The sequence below is a fragment of the Echiichthys vipera genome (genome assembly GCF_963691815.1).
Source record: "Echiichthys vipera genome assembly, chromosome: 15".
Lineage (NCBI taxonomy): Eukaryota > Metazoa > Chordata > Actinopteri > Perciformes > Trachinidae > Echiichthys > Echiichthys vipera.
In genome coordinates, this window is record NC_139840.1 from 12,355,720 (window position 1) to 12,373,216 (window position 17,497).

General features: G+C 40.0%; 2 protein-coding genes across 3 annotated transcripts in view; both read right to left on the reverse strand.

Annotated features, from left to right (window-relative positions):
* Positions 1-17,497, reverse strand: part of obscnb (obscurin, cytoskeletal calmodulin and titin-interacting RhoGEF b) — a 58,043-nt gene that overhangs the window by 19,380 nt on the left and 21,166 nt on the right. For both annotated transcript variants that reach the window (XM_083928095.1, XM_083928096.1), the window contains exons 34-50: positions 17,116-17,382; positions 15,796-16,062; positions 15,387-15,653; positions 14,914-15,180; positions 14,459-14,725; positions 13,986-14,252; positions 12,582-12,653; positions 11,982-12,077; positions 10,938-11,033; positions 10,413-10,484; positions 9,532-9,600; positions 8,808-8,885; positions 5,032-5,298; positions 3,947-4,225; positions 3,276-3,533; positions 2,765-3,031; positions 2,272-2,544 (exon numbers count right to left, since the gene is read on the reverse strand). In XM_083928095.1, the coding sequence (XP_083784221.1) occupies positions 2,272-2,544; positions 2,765-3,031; positions 3,276-3,533; positions 3,947-4,225; positions 5,032-5,298; positions 8,808-8,885; positions 9,532-9,600; positions 10,413-10,484; positions 10,938-11,033; positions 11,982-12,077; positions 12,582-12,653; positions 13,986-14,252; positions 14,459-14,725; positions 14,914-15,180; positions 15,387-15,653; positions 15,796-16,062; positions 17,116-17,382 (3,429 nt within the window). The remainder of the gene's footprint in view (positions 1-2,271; positions 2,545-2,764; positions 3,032-3,275; positions 3,534-3,946; positions 4,226-5,031; positions 5,299-8,807; positions 8,886-9,531; positions 9,601-10,412; positions 10,485-10,937; positions 11,034-11,981; positions 12,078-12,581; positions 12,654-13,985; positions 14,253-14,458; positions 14,726-14,913; positions 15,181-15,386; positions 15,654-15,795; positions 16,063-17,115; positions 17,383-17,497) is intronic.
* LOC310957513 (obscurin-like protein 1) lies at positions 5,965-7,401 on the reverse strand. The gene is made up of 2 exons (XM_083928099.1): positions 6,866-7,401; positions 5,965-6,390 (listed from the first exon to the last, which is right to left on the reverse strand). The coding sequence occupies exons 1-2, from the start codon at positions 7,212-7,214 to the stop codon at positions 6,077-6,079; spliced, it is 663 nt and encodes a 220-aa protein (XP_083784225.1). The 5' UTR covers positions 7,215-7,401; the 3' UTR covers positions 5,965-6,076.

The window sequence follows — 17,497 nt, forward strand, 5'->3', positions numbered from 1 at the left end:
TTTTGGTGCAGTGAGTCAATTTTTGGTTAAGGATTTTGGATTCTGCTTTGGATGGAAAGGCAGAGAGGAGACTGGGCTTGGATCTGGGATTGAAATGTAAGGGGTCACATGTATATGAACCAAAGGACAATGGTTCATATACACTGACAAGGAAATTGTGAAACAGCAGGGATAAGAGACGAGAGTGAACAAGCAGCAGCTCCCAGTTAGCCACCAGCAATGATAGTGTCATCAATAAACATTGACACAGTGAGTCATCAGGAAAACCTCTGATGGGGATGACTGAGACTTGATGAACGATGTCAACTTAAAACCAGTGGAGCCAAGGGTGTATGAGCTCAAAGTTTGAATGTGGACCCATCATTTTTGTCACATTAGTTCTGTCTGGTTGCAATAACAGCCTTGAACGTGTTTACAGAAACAAATGCGCTATAGAGGAAACAAAAAAGCCAAAAGACACGAGACAACACTTGACAACTGAGTGAGTGTTTACGTAGCTAAAAGTTTTTTATGCTGGAATGTAATGTTTCATGTCAAGTCAAGGGTGTTTGGTAGGTAGCAAATGCAGTGACTGAATTGCCCATAGCAATAATTTTAATTAAAAATGCATGTGTTTCAGCCAAATATCTGCTTAACAGAGACTTTTATTACTCCCTAATGTTCCCACTGGACGAGGAATAGTTTTGATTGATGTTATTAATTTAGTTCCTGCCTTTTTTACTTGAAACAATTGCTGAAACCCAGACTGTCACAACACTGGTGCTTTGCTTTCTGTGAACTCTGTATGGACACTAAGACACACAGTGGCTCATCAGAAGTGTTTTCACTTAGTTTTTCAGTTTTCCACATCAGAGCAGCATACAGATGTCTTTCTAAACTTTTTCTCACCCAAAGCGTCCCGAATGGGGGCTGTGTGTCTGTCAGACAGTTTGAAAAACAGAATGCACAGCCGACTAGAGGGCATGTAGATTTTTTTCTTGAAATATTGACTTTATTCTCGGTCAATTACAACTTTATTCTTGTAATATTACAACTTTAGTCTCAAAATCTCAGAAAACTGATATGTGGGATGTGTTTTAAATGAGCAGAAATCTTGCTGAAACACATATGAGCTATTAAAGTCCGAGGGTTTAGAAAATAATTAAAATGAATTTGATTTTCATTAACATGAACAGGTGCCACATACAATTTAAAGAGGGAAGAGTAAATCATGTGTTGACTCAGCAGGAATAACATTACAAAGTTGATCTACAGGAGAACAAATATTTCAAAGCAATACAGAATGCCTTACCTCGTTATATTCCAACATGTTTTTATATTTTGAATTGTCACCTGAATTTTGTCTTTTACATAACATAAATAAAGACATTTCCACAATAAATTGGTCCATAAAAATGCATTGTTTAATGCCCAAAATCACAGGGCCGGGACACATACACGCAATTTATAGTTGTCATTTGACTTAATAAGACGTCTTTGGGCTGTGACACCTGCATGTATGTCACACCTTGTTCTGAAGATCAGATCGGTCCTTCACTATGCAACAGTAGAAGCAGCTTTAAAAAACGTTAGAGCTATACAACTACTTTGTTTCCAAAGCTGGATGAATAGTTGTGATGAATGATAGTGAACATAATCGTGATTATCATGGATTTATCATTTCCGCAGCCCAGCACGTAGTAAGAAATCAAAGAGTCCAAAAGAGGAGCGGGAGTGTAAATAATATAGTTTCTATTAAAATTAACGGCTGACATTTGTTTCACTGACACATCTGACTAGTTTTAGGTCTGCCCTATAAAACTTTGCTAAGGTGCTGCACCCAGTTGTATATTTCTGTTGTATCAAAGCATACAGCAGGAGCTCTCTACTGCCATTATTATTATTATTATTATTATTAATGAAATGACAAACAATGCTGCTCATGCATGATGAAGCACTGGAATGTCAAAATATCCATTAATCTATTCATGAACTTCAAACTTTTTATGGAACCCTGCAGAAAACATAATAATCTTTTATATATTAATATTTACTCATATTCTTCCAGAAGAATTGCACTAAATTGTATTTGGTTAATGCCAGTCATTAAGTATGAAACAGACAAATATACCTATGGCAAATGTTGCCATTAGATAGTTATACATTGTTGTGACAAAAAACACAACTTTTGCTGTGCTGTTAAGCTACAGATACCGTTTATGTCAGTTTTGAAACTCAGAATTAACATTCTGCAGGGTCTAAAAAGATTCTCTACTGATTATAATGTGATACCTTTGACTAAGAGCTTGGCTGTTGATGTTAAACTGCCAGCTACGAATGTGACAGTGCCAGAGTCATCCGTGGCCAGGTTCTTTAAGGTGAGTGTGTGGATGTGACCCTGGCTCAGCCGTATCTCACTAAAAGGGCTGTTCTCTAGCAAGGTGCCATCCAGCCACCACTGCACCTTGCTAGGTGCCCTACCAGACAGCTGGCAGGAGAAGGATGCCCATTCCCCAACAAAGACGTCAGTGGTCTTAAGACCACACACAATGAAGACTTCTTTCACTGTTGAGTGAAAAAATATGCATACACTGAGGTTCTAACTTACTCGACAGAAAAACATATCATAAAAGATAGACGGAAAATGACACCATACAACATTTTACAAAGACATGGGCCAGTCCTAAAAACTGACCTATGAATAAACCTAAGTATGAATTGTAGAAGGCAGTCAGAATTAAACTTGTCAGCATTAAGTAAACTAAATAGTATTGAAACAGGCTACCTTGCACTGCCAAAGAAGCTGTGGTGAGCTGGTCTCCTGCATCACAGGTGTAGTAGCCACTGTCCTCAGGCTCCAGGTTCCGTATACAGAGCTCTTGAATGCACCCTTCCTGCCTCATCTCACACTTGTTATCGGGCTGGAGGACAATGCCTCCCTTCCTCCACTCAACACGAACACCTGGCTTAGACAGCTCGCACCGCAGGGTAACATCGTCACCCTCTATGGCATCCTCGTTCTTGAGCTCTTTGTGGAAGAACACTGGGGAACCTGAGCAGAATTTAAAATTGGAAAGTTTTGCATCAGATTGTTGAGATGGAAAGTTTGGTATCATAGTTGAGATGACAAACATCTCTTTAGACAAAAGTTTAGCTGATGGACAGTGATGCCAAACTAGTTGTGTTGGAAGCGGAAGTTCAAGAGCATTTCAGCTGTTCATTTCAATCCTATCTTGGTCCACATTCTTGAATCAACAGGAATATTTTAAGGATACTTTATTTTCATCATTCTTTACCTTCCACAGTCAACGTGACATCACACTGTGCATCTCCAGTGTCACAGGTGTATGCTCCTGAGTCCTCAGGCACCAGGTTGTGGATACGAAGCTGGTGGAAAGCTCCGTTGCTCCTCAGGTCATACTTAAGACCTGCTTGAATGGCGACATTGTTTCTGATCCAGGTGACAGTGGCCTTGGCGTCAGAGATGGTGCAGGCCAAAGTGACAGTTTCACCCTCTACTGCCACAGTGTTGTGTGGCTTCTCTAGTATTAGCACTGCAAATATGGGAAAACCCGAAACTAGATTCAATAATGTTAGCATTTATATGCTGTCACAAATTTTACAGCATATGTAATAAAGATGTGACAGTTTCATTGGAAATATATCTATTGCCTTTTGAAGTTTGAAAAAAAAAGTATCTAACCTATAAAACTGTAACATTTGATAGATGACATATTGAAAACAATGCATCCTCGAGAAATACTTACAATTTTTAAGGATAAGGAGTTTATCTCCTTGATTTATAATATTTATGTTAGCATTTCTTTTTTAAAGCATGTCTAAAAGTTAGGATTTTGAAGATGATGGTGCCAGCATTTTTTCCATTTGCCATGACAAAGCTGTCTGGTGGTTGATGGAGGCGGATGTGAGGAGTAAAACTCTCTAGTGAGCGTGTTATCTCCTTTACCTTTGGGTTTCTCCTCCACCAGAAGACAGGCCACACTCTTTTCTTCTCCCACCACGAAGGCAACGTCCCCTGATTCATCTGTAGTCACCATCTTCAGGGTCAAACGGTGCACTCTGCCATGGCTGCTCATTTGATTCAGATCATTATTTTGGAGGAGGTTGTCACCAAGCCACCATTCCCCGTTTGTCACCCCTGAGTGTGACAACTCAACCTCAAAGACAGCATCCTGCCCAGTGATCACCGTGATATCGCAGAGTTCTCGGGTGAGGCGCACATGCTCTGAGGGTAAATGTGATGATGGGAGGTCAGTGATCAGATCTCTTGAGCTTCCAGAGGGCATCAGTAAGAAGGTGTATCCATGACCAATGATCTCATATTAATACTTCCTTCTACCTCATGCCACAAGTTTGGGAACATGGACGTAGTGCTATGACATGAACCTTTCTAATAACGACTAATAACCAAACAAATTGTTGAAATCCATGGTAACACTACATAATACAGCCTGTGACTTAGAGCGTACCTATCGCTCACTTTCCGCGTAGGTTGCCCCTTATTTCACACAAGTACTGACTAACTGCCGCTCACTTCCCCTGTGCATTTACAGTGTAAATAGGCTGTGTCTTGTTACATAACTCTGGTTAACTTACACCCTGCTTTAAATCAACTTCCACAGAAGTACAGAGTAACTCTCACTCACTTCCCCCACTGATTTCCCTGCGTTTAACAGTATAACTAGGCTGTGTCTTAGAGCATAACTCCTGTACAATTATGTGCTACTTTGCCCGGACTTACAGTGTATGTGTTACACTCTAAGACACAGGCTCTAAGTCTTGGGCCCTATTATGTAATGTTACCAAATCCATTAAACATATCTGTAATTTGATGACTCACAAATAGTAGTAATATAGTTTAAAAAAGTAGTAAAACTAAGACATCACACTTATAACTCAAGGACTATGAAATCCAAGTTAAAAAAGAAGAAGAATTGAAGATTTGATCCACTTGTTAATGGGATGGATGGATGTAAAAGATGAAGACAAGAGGTGACAAGAGACATAGATGAGACGAAGCTGTGCTGTTACCTTTCACAGTCAGTGTAGCTGTAGTTTTCTTGTCTCCTGTATCACAGGTATATTCTCCACTGTCCTTCACATTCAGCTTGTGTATGACCAGGCTGTGAGTGGTAGCTCTCTGCTCCATGCTGTATTTCTCCCCGTTGGAGATCACAGTCGAGCCCTTCAGCCAGGTCACCTTGCAGTCAGGGATGGATGTCTCACAGGACAGGGTGGCTTTGTCTCCTTCAGTGACCTCTTGACTTTCCAACTCCTTCTTGAATAGTACAGGTGCAGCTGCCAGAAAGACAATTAATTAGAAAGAATCATTTCAAAGTTTCTCGGGTTAACAGTAGCCCCCACAAAACACACTGTGCTGATAAGCAGCATTAATTATACTCACAATTCTACCAATCCATACCTACAAGAATCTTAAAACAGAGCATGAAAAGAAGTTAATTTAATGTTGCTAAGATAAAATGCATATGCACTATTGACACTATTGATCAGAATAATAATCGGGTGGGGAGGGTGACATGCAACAAAGGTTTCCCAACAGGGCTTGAATCTTGAGACGTGACTACATCTGTCAGCATCTTAAACACCAAGACTTCAAAACTACAGAATGTCCGTTATTGAATAATATAACACAGAATCAATCAGTGAATCTTTATGTTGTGCGTCAAGGTATTTAAATAAAGTGTACTGTAAACAAAAGGAAGTGCAGAAAACATGACATACTGTAAACAAGAATTACAAGGAAACCGATCAGTGTGACCAATATGGACCTCAATACTACATTAAAAAAAGTAAATGGGTAGTGTTAGTTCAATTTCAATGGAAAGAGGAGTGAACATGCATACTGTAGAAATATGATGGAATATGCAGTAAAGTGCAGATTTAATGCAATTATCATAGTGGGATAGATGAATGGATAATAAGTGAAAAGAAAGAGATTCAGGAAATCACAAGCATCCATGTTTTGGAATGCTTTTTGAAAAGAAAGAGGGAAGGTGTCCCACAAGGAAGATGATATAGACAAATGAACGGTCCAAATGATACTTGAGAAGAAAAATCATTCTTGTCCCATGACGTAAAATGTCCTTATATTCCCCTTACCTCTCACTGTCAGTGAAGCAGAGGAAGTGTGGTTACCCACAGTGAAAGTGACTGTTCCTGAATCAGCTGTGGTGACGCCTCTGAGCATGAGGCTGTGTACCCGGCCCTCAGACTTGATCAGGTTCATTTCATTATTCTGTAGTGGGACGTCCTGAAGTTTCCACAGGGCCAAAGGTGCCTCCTCTTGAGAAACCCGACATTCAAAGTGGACATCTTCACCCTCGTATACAACGCAGCTCTCCAAGAATTTCAGTATGTTAACCTCGACCTCTGGTTGACAAATACATTTCAGCAGAATAATTACGTATTTGTTTTCTGAAGTTCTAGGCAATGATATAGTTCAAGCTGTGCAGATTGTGATCAGAGTGTGATTTAATATATAAAGATTTATTCTGAGCTGTTATTGTGAGTAGCAAGTGAAGAAAAAATCAGTAATGGTGTTTTAATGTTTGTAAAGAGAGACCAAAGGCAGGCACAAATGATGAGAAGAGATGAGTGATCAGGCTCAACAGAAAAGTGTTTTTGTGAATAACTACAAGTGCTTTGAAAAAGGTAAAGAACACGAACACACGTGGGGTGAGAAGTAATAATAATCACTTAAATGCAGTCCAGAAAAAGGCAAACATTATCTCCTGGTAAGAGGTTGATGCACTTCATGCTCAAGTGTTGGAATGAGTAGAACACGTGGAAAGAAGTGACTCCAGAGGGTACGTGAAAAGGACAGTCTTAAATAGGCAACTCCTACCCTGCACTGTGAGGACAGCTGTAGTCCTCTGGTTTCCTGTATCGCAGGAGTATTCTCCCGAGTCGGCTCCTTGCAGTTTATAGATGAAGAGCTCGACTGTGCTTCCTTCCTGTTTCAGGTGATACTTGCTGCTGGATGTCAGCACCCTGTCACCACACCTCCAGACAACACTGGCTCCCGGCTTTGTGGTCTCACAGCAAAGGCTAGCGCTCTCCCCTTCTTGTTTTTCAAGGTTCTGCAGCTGAGTTTTAAAAAGGACAGGCTGGGCTGCAGGGAAGGAGTCGGAGGAAATGAGGAAAATAATTTTTAGGACAACCGAGAGGACGCTAGCACAACTTGCCACACACATAAAATGACTGTGTTACATCAAAAAGTACGTAGCAGAGGTTGAAGTGTCTCATGTATTAATCCTTAAATCGTGTAAAACCCCAAATTTGTTCTTCATACCAAAATGCCAGAAAATAGAAGACTCTCCTGTATTTATAGTTTTCATCACATACTACATAATAGTGTATGATCAACCAACATTTGGTTAAATAAAAGGTGAATTTTATATAACTCATGTTCAATATTTACAGTAGTATGTCTTACACAAGGAAGTCTTTAGTCAATTAATTAGCAATTCAAGTATCTCCAATACAAATAACAGGTTTTATCAAGCATACCCTTTACAGCTAGTTGTGCAGTGCTTTGATGGACACCAGTGTCACATGTGTAACTCCCAGCATCCTCTGCGTCTAAGTCATGGATTACTAGCGAAGCCAGGTTTCCTGTTTGTCTAATGTCATACTTGGCACAAGGACAAAGACCAAGTTCTCCTTTCCTCCACTCCAAAGTAACACCAGGTTTAGAAAGCTCACAGTGCAGGGTAACACTGTCTGTCTCGTCAGCCATTTGGCTTTCCAGCTCTTTTGTGAAAATAACTGTGGCAGCTGATGAACAAAAGGAAATAACCAGATTTTTTATCAACAGTACAATGTCAAGAGTGAGTGAGATAAAGAAGGATGGATTTAAAACAAAAATTAAATAAAAGATTTGATGGCAGAGGAAGACAGCATGAGACAATGATGTGGTCTCCATCCTACCATTTACTACAAGAGAGGCTGAGCTTATCGTGTCTTCTGAAAAGCATGAGTAGCTTCCGGTGTCTCCAGGTCTCAAATCGAAGATCTGTAGCTCATAACTGAATCCCCCTTGTTTCATTTGGTACTTTTCGCCACAACACAGGACTTTAGTTTCCTTCCTCCACTGGACGGGGAGTGCAGCTTTAGAAAGCTCACAGCGCAGAGTGACATTGGCTCCCTCCTCAGCCTCTTGGCTCTCCAGGTCTCGAATGACTATAACTGGAATAACTGGGGATTGAATCAATTAGATAAGATGCCGATGCGTATTGTTGTAACTCAGGATCTCAAATTCCAAGATGAAGATTAAAGTATTTTTAACTTACCTGAATGAGCATTTTATTTGAAACAAAAAATTACACACACACACACACACACACACACACACACACACACACACACACACACACACACACACACACACACACACACACACACACACACACACACACACACACACACACACACACACACACACACACACACACACACACACACACACACACACACACACACACACACACACACACACACACACACACACACACACACACACACACACACAGCACAGCCAATGATCTCTACTCTCGTTCAAAACAGGAGGCTAACTCAGCATTCAACAGTTCTGTCAACCATAAGTTCTTAATTATTCCTATTTAGAGACAACAACAATCCGGAGACATCAGCAAATCTGGCACTCACAAGTGAATACCAAGTGAGCAACAAGAAGCCAGACTGATTACACAGAATACAAAACCTACATGGAAAACATAACATAACTGAGGGGAATATACAATGTGTGGGTGCCATAGAACTTCTACCTTGTTCTTTCACTTTGGTATCCTGCTTTGTAGGCTCTGGCTTGGGGATAACTTCAGAAACAGCAGGCTTTTTCATCTCTGCAGGTGTGATTCATTTAATTAGATCTTAAATAACTATTGTAGTCAACACAGAGCAGCAAAAATGCAACGATCGTGACATCTCATGAATCAACAAACACTGTTGCGGAACTGATAAATGACAAAAAACAACAATGACCAACAACAACTAAAGCAACTGTGAGGACTGATTGACTCCAACTAAATGCAATTTCTAACTTGTTAGCCAACAAATACAAATGTGCAAGACTATTGACAAAACCCTCAAGACCTGGATGTGCAGTTATTCTATCACAGATTTTGCTTATGCAACAAGCACAGCATGCAAACACCTTGTGAATACAAAAAAAGCCCATTTACACTCAAACTGTAAACATTAACCGGAAATCTTCACCAACAGACTGAACAGGACAAACTTATCCAAAGCAATGTGCCACAATGAGCCACAATGTCCAATACAACACAATACCATCTTCACTTGCTTCTTGTTTATCTGAACTGACAGAGGTGAAAGCTCGTCATTTTTTATATAATCGTATATTCATGCAATGTGCAACAAGAAAAGCAGAATCTTCGAAACGTACACACAAAGCCATGACCAAGAACTTGTTCAACAAAGACAATAGTGTTATAAATGATTAAATGATGTAAGGCTATGAAATCATACCTTCCACCACTTTTTGGGAATCCTTAGAGTGCAATGTCACAGCTGCGGGAGAATCTGGTGGCCTCACTGCTGTGTCAAAACATTTAAGCCTTTACAAATTATACCTGAAACATGGCGCCTACAGAGCCAGCAGCCGCAAATCCTATTTCTGTTCATCTATATTCATGAATCGTCTATAAATCCAGTGAGCATTTGTTGAGTACACATGCAATATTTCTGCAACATCTTATGCATCATCTCTTGCATTGTTGAAGTTCACATCGCATGATAAATAACTCCAATCACTGATCTATAAATGGAGCTTTGAAAAAAATTACACAGTACACCAATATACTGTACAGTAAAGCCTAAGCACATCAAAAGACACAATAAACAGTACATTCCCAAACCAAAACGTTTTGAGTATCATTGACAATAATCTATTTTATAATGATAATAGCTGCTTATTTGCCACTGTCTGTCACTTATTTCACTTTCACCAAAAACACAAAAAGCACAAACACTTAACATAAGGAAACACAAGGAACTGCTGTGTGAGGAAAGTTGAAAAAAACTTCACAAAAGTAATTGCCAGCTATTTATACAACATCCAATATAATCCCATATCATACCATCTCTCCCTATATTCATATGTGAGATTCTGTTAACCTAACCTTAAAAACTAATTTTACTTGAAACATTTTTTTGTCCAATGCTGACCTCTTACAACAGCTCCAACAAGCAGCAGTCAAACATAAAACATTCTTGATACGACAACACCATAGAAAGCAGTAAAAAGTTGAGATAGAACACTTGCATTTGGCAACGCAAAGACAAAGTCGCATGTGTTAGGACACAATAAAGAAGTACAAGGCCGAGAAAGAGCTGAAATCTTTTCATACCTTCTATTGGTTCAGTGGTCCCCTGCCTCTGTGTATCTTGTTTTGCAGCTATTCCAGCAGCAGTCTTTTCAACTGGGATGAAACACAACATTGACCTCACAATCTTACAGTAATGAGTACTATAACCTGAAGACAATAGCCAACCAGGGCCAGTAAAGGACACATAAGCACAAATGACCCAGTGCACTTTAAAACAAAGCACTAAAACAACTGGACAAAGGTATTTGCCACAAAATGGACTTGACAGAAAAGCACCACACACAAGGGCTAACAAGAAAACAAAAGCCAGCTTCTTTTTTTTTAACACATTCACCAGGGTAGGGATTTCCAGCACTTCATCTACTTCCAAAGTGCATGGAGAAGGGTAAAAGTCTGAAAAGGTAACTCCAAAGAACAACTTTATTGTTAAGCCACCACATTTTGGCTGGGCTGTGGTCCTTTTCAACAATAAAGTTCTTCTGTATACTTACTACAAGTGTTACTACAAGTGGTTCGGACAAAAGCCATGCAAACGTGTCTCTTTACCTTCACCTCCTACTTTGAGCTCTTGAAAACCTCTCTGAATCTCCTGCTTGAGGAGCTGCTGTTTAGGAGTCTGTCCAGTAGTTGGCACTGTCACAGCTATGAAATTGAACACAATATTGATGGGAACAAAGACATGTCTCCATACCAATAAGTCAGCCTGAGCCTCCATGCAACAAAGTAACCTGGAGACCACAGACATCCACAGATGTTGAGATAGAAACCATATTTCTTTTCACAATAAAATTACCCAGACCATGACATCTAGCAGATAAAGATACCACATTTACCAGCAAGCAGATTAAATTGCGCAGATTCCGTCAAAAATATCACAAGTGTAAAACTACATACAGCCTGAAAGCAGTTCCCTCTTGAAGCAATAAGACACAAGTCAGCAGCCAAGAACTATAAACTAAAGACATCAGCCAACCAGAAACAGCAAAGCACACATAAACGCATGATCCAGTACACCCAGTCTACTGCCACATGTTTACAACTTGGCATTCTATCAAATGTCTTTATGTTAAGATTAAACAAGTTGTTGTCTGAACAGTAAGTGTCAAAACGAGGGTAAGCGATAACCATGAGAATCGTGAGCAATCAAAATCAATAAAGCTGCAAGCAAAAGCAATTAAGGCCTCTCTCTCCTTAATCTCTCAATAATCCCATACACAGCAGCTATCTAACAGATTACTGCCAACATGCCATAAACATATAGCATCAAAAAGTTCAACATTCAATGCATAACTGTGGTAAACAAAGCATTAAAACTGGACAAATACTGTATATGCCACAAAATGGGATTGACAGAACAGCAACACACACGAGGGAAAACATCTTCTTTATATATTTAACACCGACTGCAAAGACACTAAATCCAAGATGAGCTGCCTAATCCCTCTATATTTTCAGTTCTTCTTTCTTGTTCAGTGTGCTTTTTCTACAAGCCTGAAATTACATCTGGAACACAACAAGTGAGGACCATGCTTAACAGTACTGACAGATGTCACAGTATTGGACAAAAGCCATGCAAACATGTCTCTTTACCTTCACCTTCCACTTTGAGCTCTTGAGAATCTCTCTGAGTCTCCTGTTTGAGGAGCTGCTGTTCAGAAGTCTGTCCAGTAGTTGGCAGTTTCACAGCTATGAAATTGAACACATTGGACGCGCAATCTGAAGTTACCTTAGGATCGCACTAGATGCAATAACAGCTAAAAGAAACAAAGACATACCCGTTCTCCATAACAATAAGTCAGCCTCCATGCAACTAATGAAGCATGAGCCCCAAATATGACACAGATCCTGACATTTAACGAGTGAATACTAAAAGCCACATTTAACCAGCAGGCAGATGAAATAGCACACATTAGGTAAAAAATATAAACGTTGAGTAAAACCATTATTCAGCCTTGAAGCACTTCCTTCAAGCAACCAGACACAATGTGAGACAATTCATGACCCAACAAGTTTCTGTCTGATAACACAAGTCAGCAGCAGCCAAGACACGGTGTGACAGTTTTAAGTACCGAATAGCTTAATGCATGTTTCTCTTTTCACTTCTGGCTTAACAAAGCAATGCATTACACTGAATTACAAATGCACATGGGTCAAATAACCAAGCAAAGACAAGAATTATCAAAGAATTACCTTCTACAGTCTCATATATCTCTTGCCTCTGGTACTTGTCTTTAGCTATGGGCAGAGCGTCATGGATCTTGGCTGAAATGCAAACATGACACGGACATTGAAATGCTGCATAAGGTACATGGCAGCTACCAGTGGCAATGCCAGACCTACAGTATTTAGCCTGTATAACTGCCACAAATTCAATGACGTTCAGTCTTCCCAAAGCACGCAAATGAAATGGAAAGGACAATGAATCCCCACACACAACTAAGTTATGCACGTATAAAAACAGGTATCATTCTCAAATCATCAACGCTCTACCAGCATAGCTGAAAGAAATACTGAAAGAGCCCTCGTAATGAGTGGGTTATGCCACATGTACTGCAATACAGTACTGAGGAAAAAGACATTAACAATGCAAAACAAAATACAACTATAAGACAGAAGGAACATATGACACAGCAGACAGGCACAAAACCGCAACCTAAAAAATGTGGTAAACTAGAAAGAAAATAGTAAGGCAAACATACATTTATCATAACCTATGTAGGCCAAACAGTAAAGGTCCAATTTAAGGGCAGGCTGCACATGACAACACAAAGGCCATTATCAAGATGGACAGAGCACATAAAGCTGAAAGTCAGGACTGCACATGGCCATCTTCCTTCTAAAACTTCCATTCTTTCTTTGGTCTCTTGCCTGTTAGACTCGAGTTAAGCGGCTGAAGGATGAGCTGACAGTTGCTCAGCGGAGAGGAAACTATTTGAATTCAGAATGCTGCAACATACTTGATCATCTACATTCATTTACCATCATAATTAAAAAAGTGAATATCACCTGACAAAATGGCTCAAAACTTGTAAATTAAAAACAATGCCAGGAATCAGCAGGCACGGTAAAATACAGTTCATAACTATACAACATAAACAAATATCAGTCGGTTAATAAGACAAGGACAGTTTATGTACCGGCATACATACATTATGAACAGCCAACACTACTACCAATAAAAACAAAAACATAAGACACACAGCAGCAACATCAAACAAAGTCTTGTGCTTTGGTATTGTAGTCTGTTTTGGCTATATCATTCTTATGTTTGTTTTGTGTGTGATGAAGTGATGAAAAAGCTTCTAAAGATGAGGTCAAAATTCATGCTCTATATTTAACAATGCAGAACACACAAAGTAATCAAGGCGAAGACATCTAAGCTATTGATCCACCACATACAACCTGAAAGAAACATTTGATGAATCCCACAAATAATAATGTTGACATTTTGTGAGCCAGCAAACAGAAAGAGACACAAGATAGTACAGCAATACATCTCTTGCAGTGACATGTTATATCACAAAATATATTTTTCTAAATTATAAAGATATCTTAATACACTGTAGAGGTTTAAATCACAAATCCTCATCCTACCCTTGATCTTGAGGCTTGCTGTGGTCTTCTGGTCTCCACACACACAGCTGTAGTCTCCACTGTCTTCTGGCACTACTTGGCTGATCAGGAGTTCGTTTACAGAGGCCTTCTGCTTCATCTGGTACTTTTCTCCAGACTTCAGAACCTGTGTTCCCTTCTTCCACTCCACTGGGACTCCAGGTTTAGAGAGCTCACAATGCAGAGTAACACTTGCTCCTTCCTCAGCCTCCCGGCTCTCCAGATTCTTTTGGAAGGTCACTGGTTGAGCTGAGCAATTATTAGTTGGTCAGCAGTCAGACGCATGCCGTGACATAAAATATAAATATATATTTATATATATATTAATAAAAATGGCAAATAAACAAACACAGAACACAAACGTCAAAAACAGAGAATTTGCAATACAAAAAAGCTTTTCTATACATTAAACATGTTTTTTACTTGAACAGACTCTTCAAAAATCCTCGTCCTACCCTTGATCTTGAGGCTCGCTGTGGTCTTCTGGTCTCCACACACACAGCTGTAGTCTCCACTGTCTTCTGGCACAACTTTGCTGATCAGGAGTTCGTTTACAGAGGCCTTCTGCTTCATCTGGTACTTTTCCCCAGACTTTAGGACCTGTGTTCCCTTCTTCCACTCCACTGGGACTCCAAGTTTAGAGAGCTCACAATGAAGAGTAACACTTGCTCCCTCCTCAGCCTCCTGGCTCTCCAGCTTCTGTTCGAAGGTCACTGGTTGGGCTGAGCATTGATTAGTTAGTTAGCTATCAGACACATGCCTTAAAAAAAAACACTTACAAGTGGCAATACCTGATGACATACAGACTCCAAAATAAACAAGACTAAATCCGTACATATAAGAAGCAATTCTATACATGTTTTTTTTTTTAACTTTCCACGGATCGAATCTTTAAAAATCCTCGTCCTACCCTTGATCTTGAGGCTTGCTGTGGTCTTCTGGTCTCCACACACACAGCTGTAGTCTCCACTGTCTTCTGGCACTAATTTGTTGATCAGGAGTTCATTCACAGAGGCCTTCTGCTTCATCTGGTACTTTTCTCCAGACTTCAGGACCTGTGTTCCCTTCTTCCACTCCACTGGGACTCCAGGTTTAGAGAGCTCACAATGCAGAGTAACACTTGCTCCTTCCTCAGCCTCCCGGCTCTCCAGATTCTTTTGGAAGGTCACTGGTTGGGCTGAGCATTTATTAGTTGGTTAGCAGTCAGACGCATGCCGTGACATAAAATATAAATATATATTTATATATATATTAATAAAAATGGCAAATAAACAAACACAGAACACAAACGTCAAAAACAGAGAATTTGCAATACAAAAGAGCTTTTCTATACATTAAACATGTTTTTTACTTGAACAGACTCTTCAAAAATCCTCGTCCTACCCTTGATCTTGAGGCTCGCTGTGGTCTTCTGGTCTCCACACACACAGCTGTAGTCTCCACTGTCTTCTGGCACAACTTTGCTGATCAGGAGTTCGTTTACAGAGGCCTTCTGCTTCATCTGGTACTTTTCTCCAGATTTCAGAACCTGTGTTCCCTTCTTCCACTCCACTGGGACTCCAGGTTTAGAGAGCTCACAATGCAGAGTAACACTTGCTCCCTCTTCAGCCTCCTGGCTCTCCAGCTTCTGTTCGAAGGTCGGCGGCAATGCTGTACAACCAAGTTTTCATTACTTGACACAATCAGTTGAACTAATCTAACAACGGTTTGTACAAAACATGAAAATACAACATAAACAATTATTCTATGTAAAAAATAAAACTTTCCTGAAAAGGACTTCATGTATTCATACCATTGACTTTCACATTCGCAGATGTCTTCTGGTCCCCACATATGCAAGAATACTCTCCACTATCTTCAACCTCCAAATTCTTTATCCGAAGCTCACAAGAGGTTTCCTCCAGTTTCATCTCATACTTCTCTCCAGCTCTGAGAATCTCCGAGCCTTTCTTCCACTGAACACCGTGCGCAGGTTTCGATAACTTGCAGCGGAGTGTCATGCTCTCCCCTTCCTTTCCCTCCTGGTTCTTGAACTTCTCTTCAAAACTGGCAGGCAGGGCTAAAATAAAATGAACAATGACTTGATATAAAACAGGGTGTTGCATTTTGTTGGGTGGTGATGGATTATGGAAAATAATTAGAGGCGAAGATGATGTATGAGTTGTTGTGCTCCAGTCCTCCAACGTTAGTCTTTGGAACCCACACATTATTCCGACAGTCGGGCTGATGCTCCTTTTAATGAAGGGTTATCTACAAAAGAGCACTTCTAAAAATATCTACAAACAGAAACAAACTCTCTCATTAAAATAAAACAATGAAATCCTTTTTAAAATGCATTACTAACAGTGTGCAGTCCTTGCATAACAAGACAATGCATTTGGGAACAGATCACTTTGAAACACTTGCACATGCTGGTGGATGTTGTTCCTAAATGGTGGATGTGCAAACAGCTTCTCAATCATACAATCATCCCCAAGACAAACAGGATAGAACAAGAGATCCAAGAAGATCTTTCAGCAAATACACTCAAAATGAAAAATGCAGACTTTTTAAAAAAAGGAAACACAGACAAATCAACTTAAATCTACAATGGAGGTAGATCTGTATGTGACTGTGCACGGTGTCAGTTACCTTTGACAACCAGGGATGCACATACTTCCTGATCCCCAGCAACTACAGAAATGGTGCCTGAGTCCCTGGGAGTTAGCTCTCTTACAGTTAGAGAGTGGTAACCCCCCTCTAGACTGCAAATATCATTGGGGGGGCTGTGTTGCAGTGGGGTATGGTCTAAGCACCACTGCACATGAGGTAGATCAATAGGACTGACATGGCAAAGAAATGTAGCAGATTCCCCTTCAAAACAATTAACATCCTGTGGTTTTTCCATTTTAACCACCAACTGGCCTTTAAAGCAAAAACAAACCAAACCAAACCAAGCTATGAGCAAGTTCAACATGGCATTCATCTCATTGACCTCAGAAACCTTGCAAGATACATAACAGTAAAATCCTCAAGGCAAATCGTTCTTAAAAAAGGAATTCATAAAAATAATCAGCTCTGCGAGACGGAGAACTTACCCCAAACTTGTATACGTACATACTTAGGTACTTACCGTTGATTGTCACCTTTGCCATGCTCTTGGCAGTGCCCACGTCACAAGTGTAGATATCAGTGTCGTTCTCCTCCAGGTGTTTGATGGTGAGAGTAAAGACCCCTTCCTTCTGGGACATCTCATATCGACCTCCAGCCTTGAGCTCTGTGTGACCTTTAAGCCAAATCACAGTGGATGGGGTTTGTGCGGTCTCACATTGCAAGGTCACGGAGCTCTTCTCTTCAGCTTGGCTGTCCCTAAGCTCTTTAGTGAATTTATGGATTGGCTCTGTGAAAACAAAAAAAGAGAAAAGAAAGTAGGTAACATTTTAGGCACAGTATGAAATTGGAGGATTCATCTATTGTTTCAGAAAATAAGATTATCTCTGATTATATATTTAGTA

Coding starts and splice junctions, on each gene's coding strand:
- LOC310957513 (XM_083928099.1), bottom strand. CDS start 7,214: ATGTGTGTGGCAAGTTGTGCTAGCGTCCTCTCGGTTGTCCTAAAAATT. Junction 6,391..6,865: donor AGCTGTCCTCACAGTGCAGG/GTAGGAGTTGCC, acceptor TTTGTCAACCAG/AGGTCGAGGTTAACATACTG.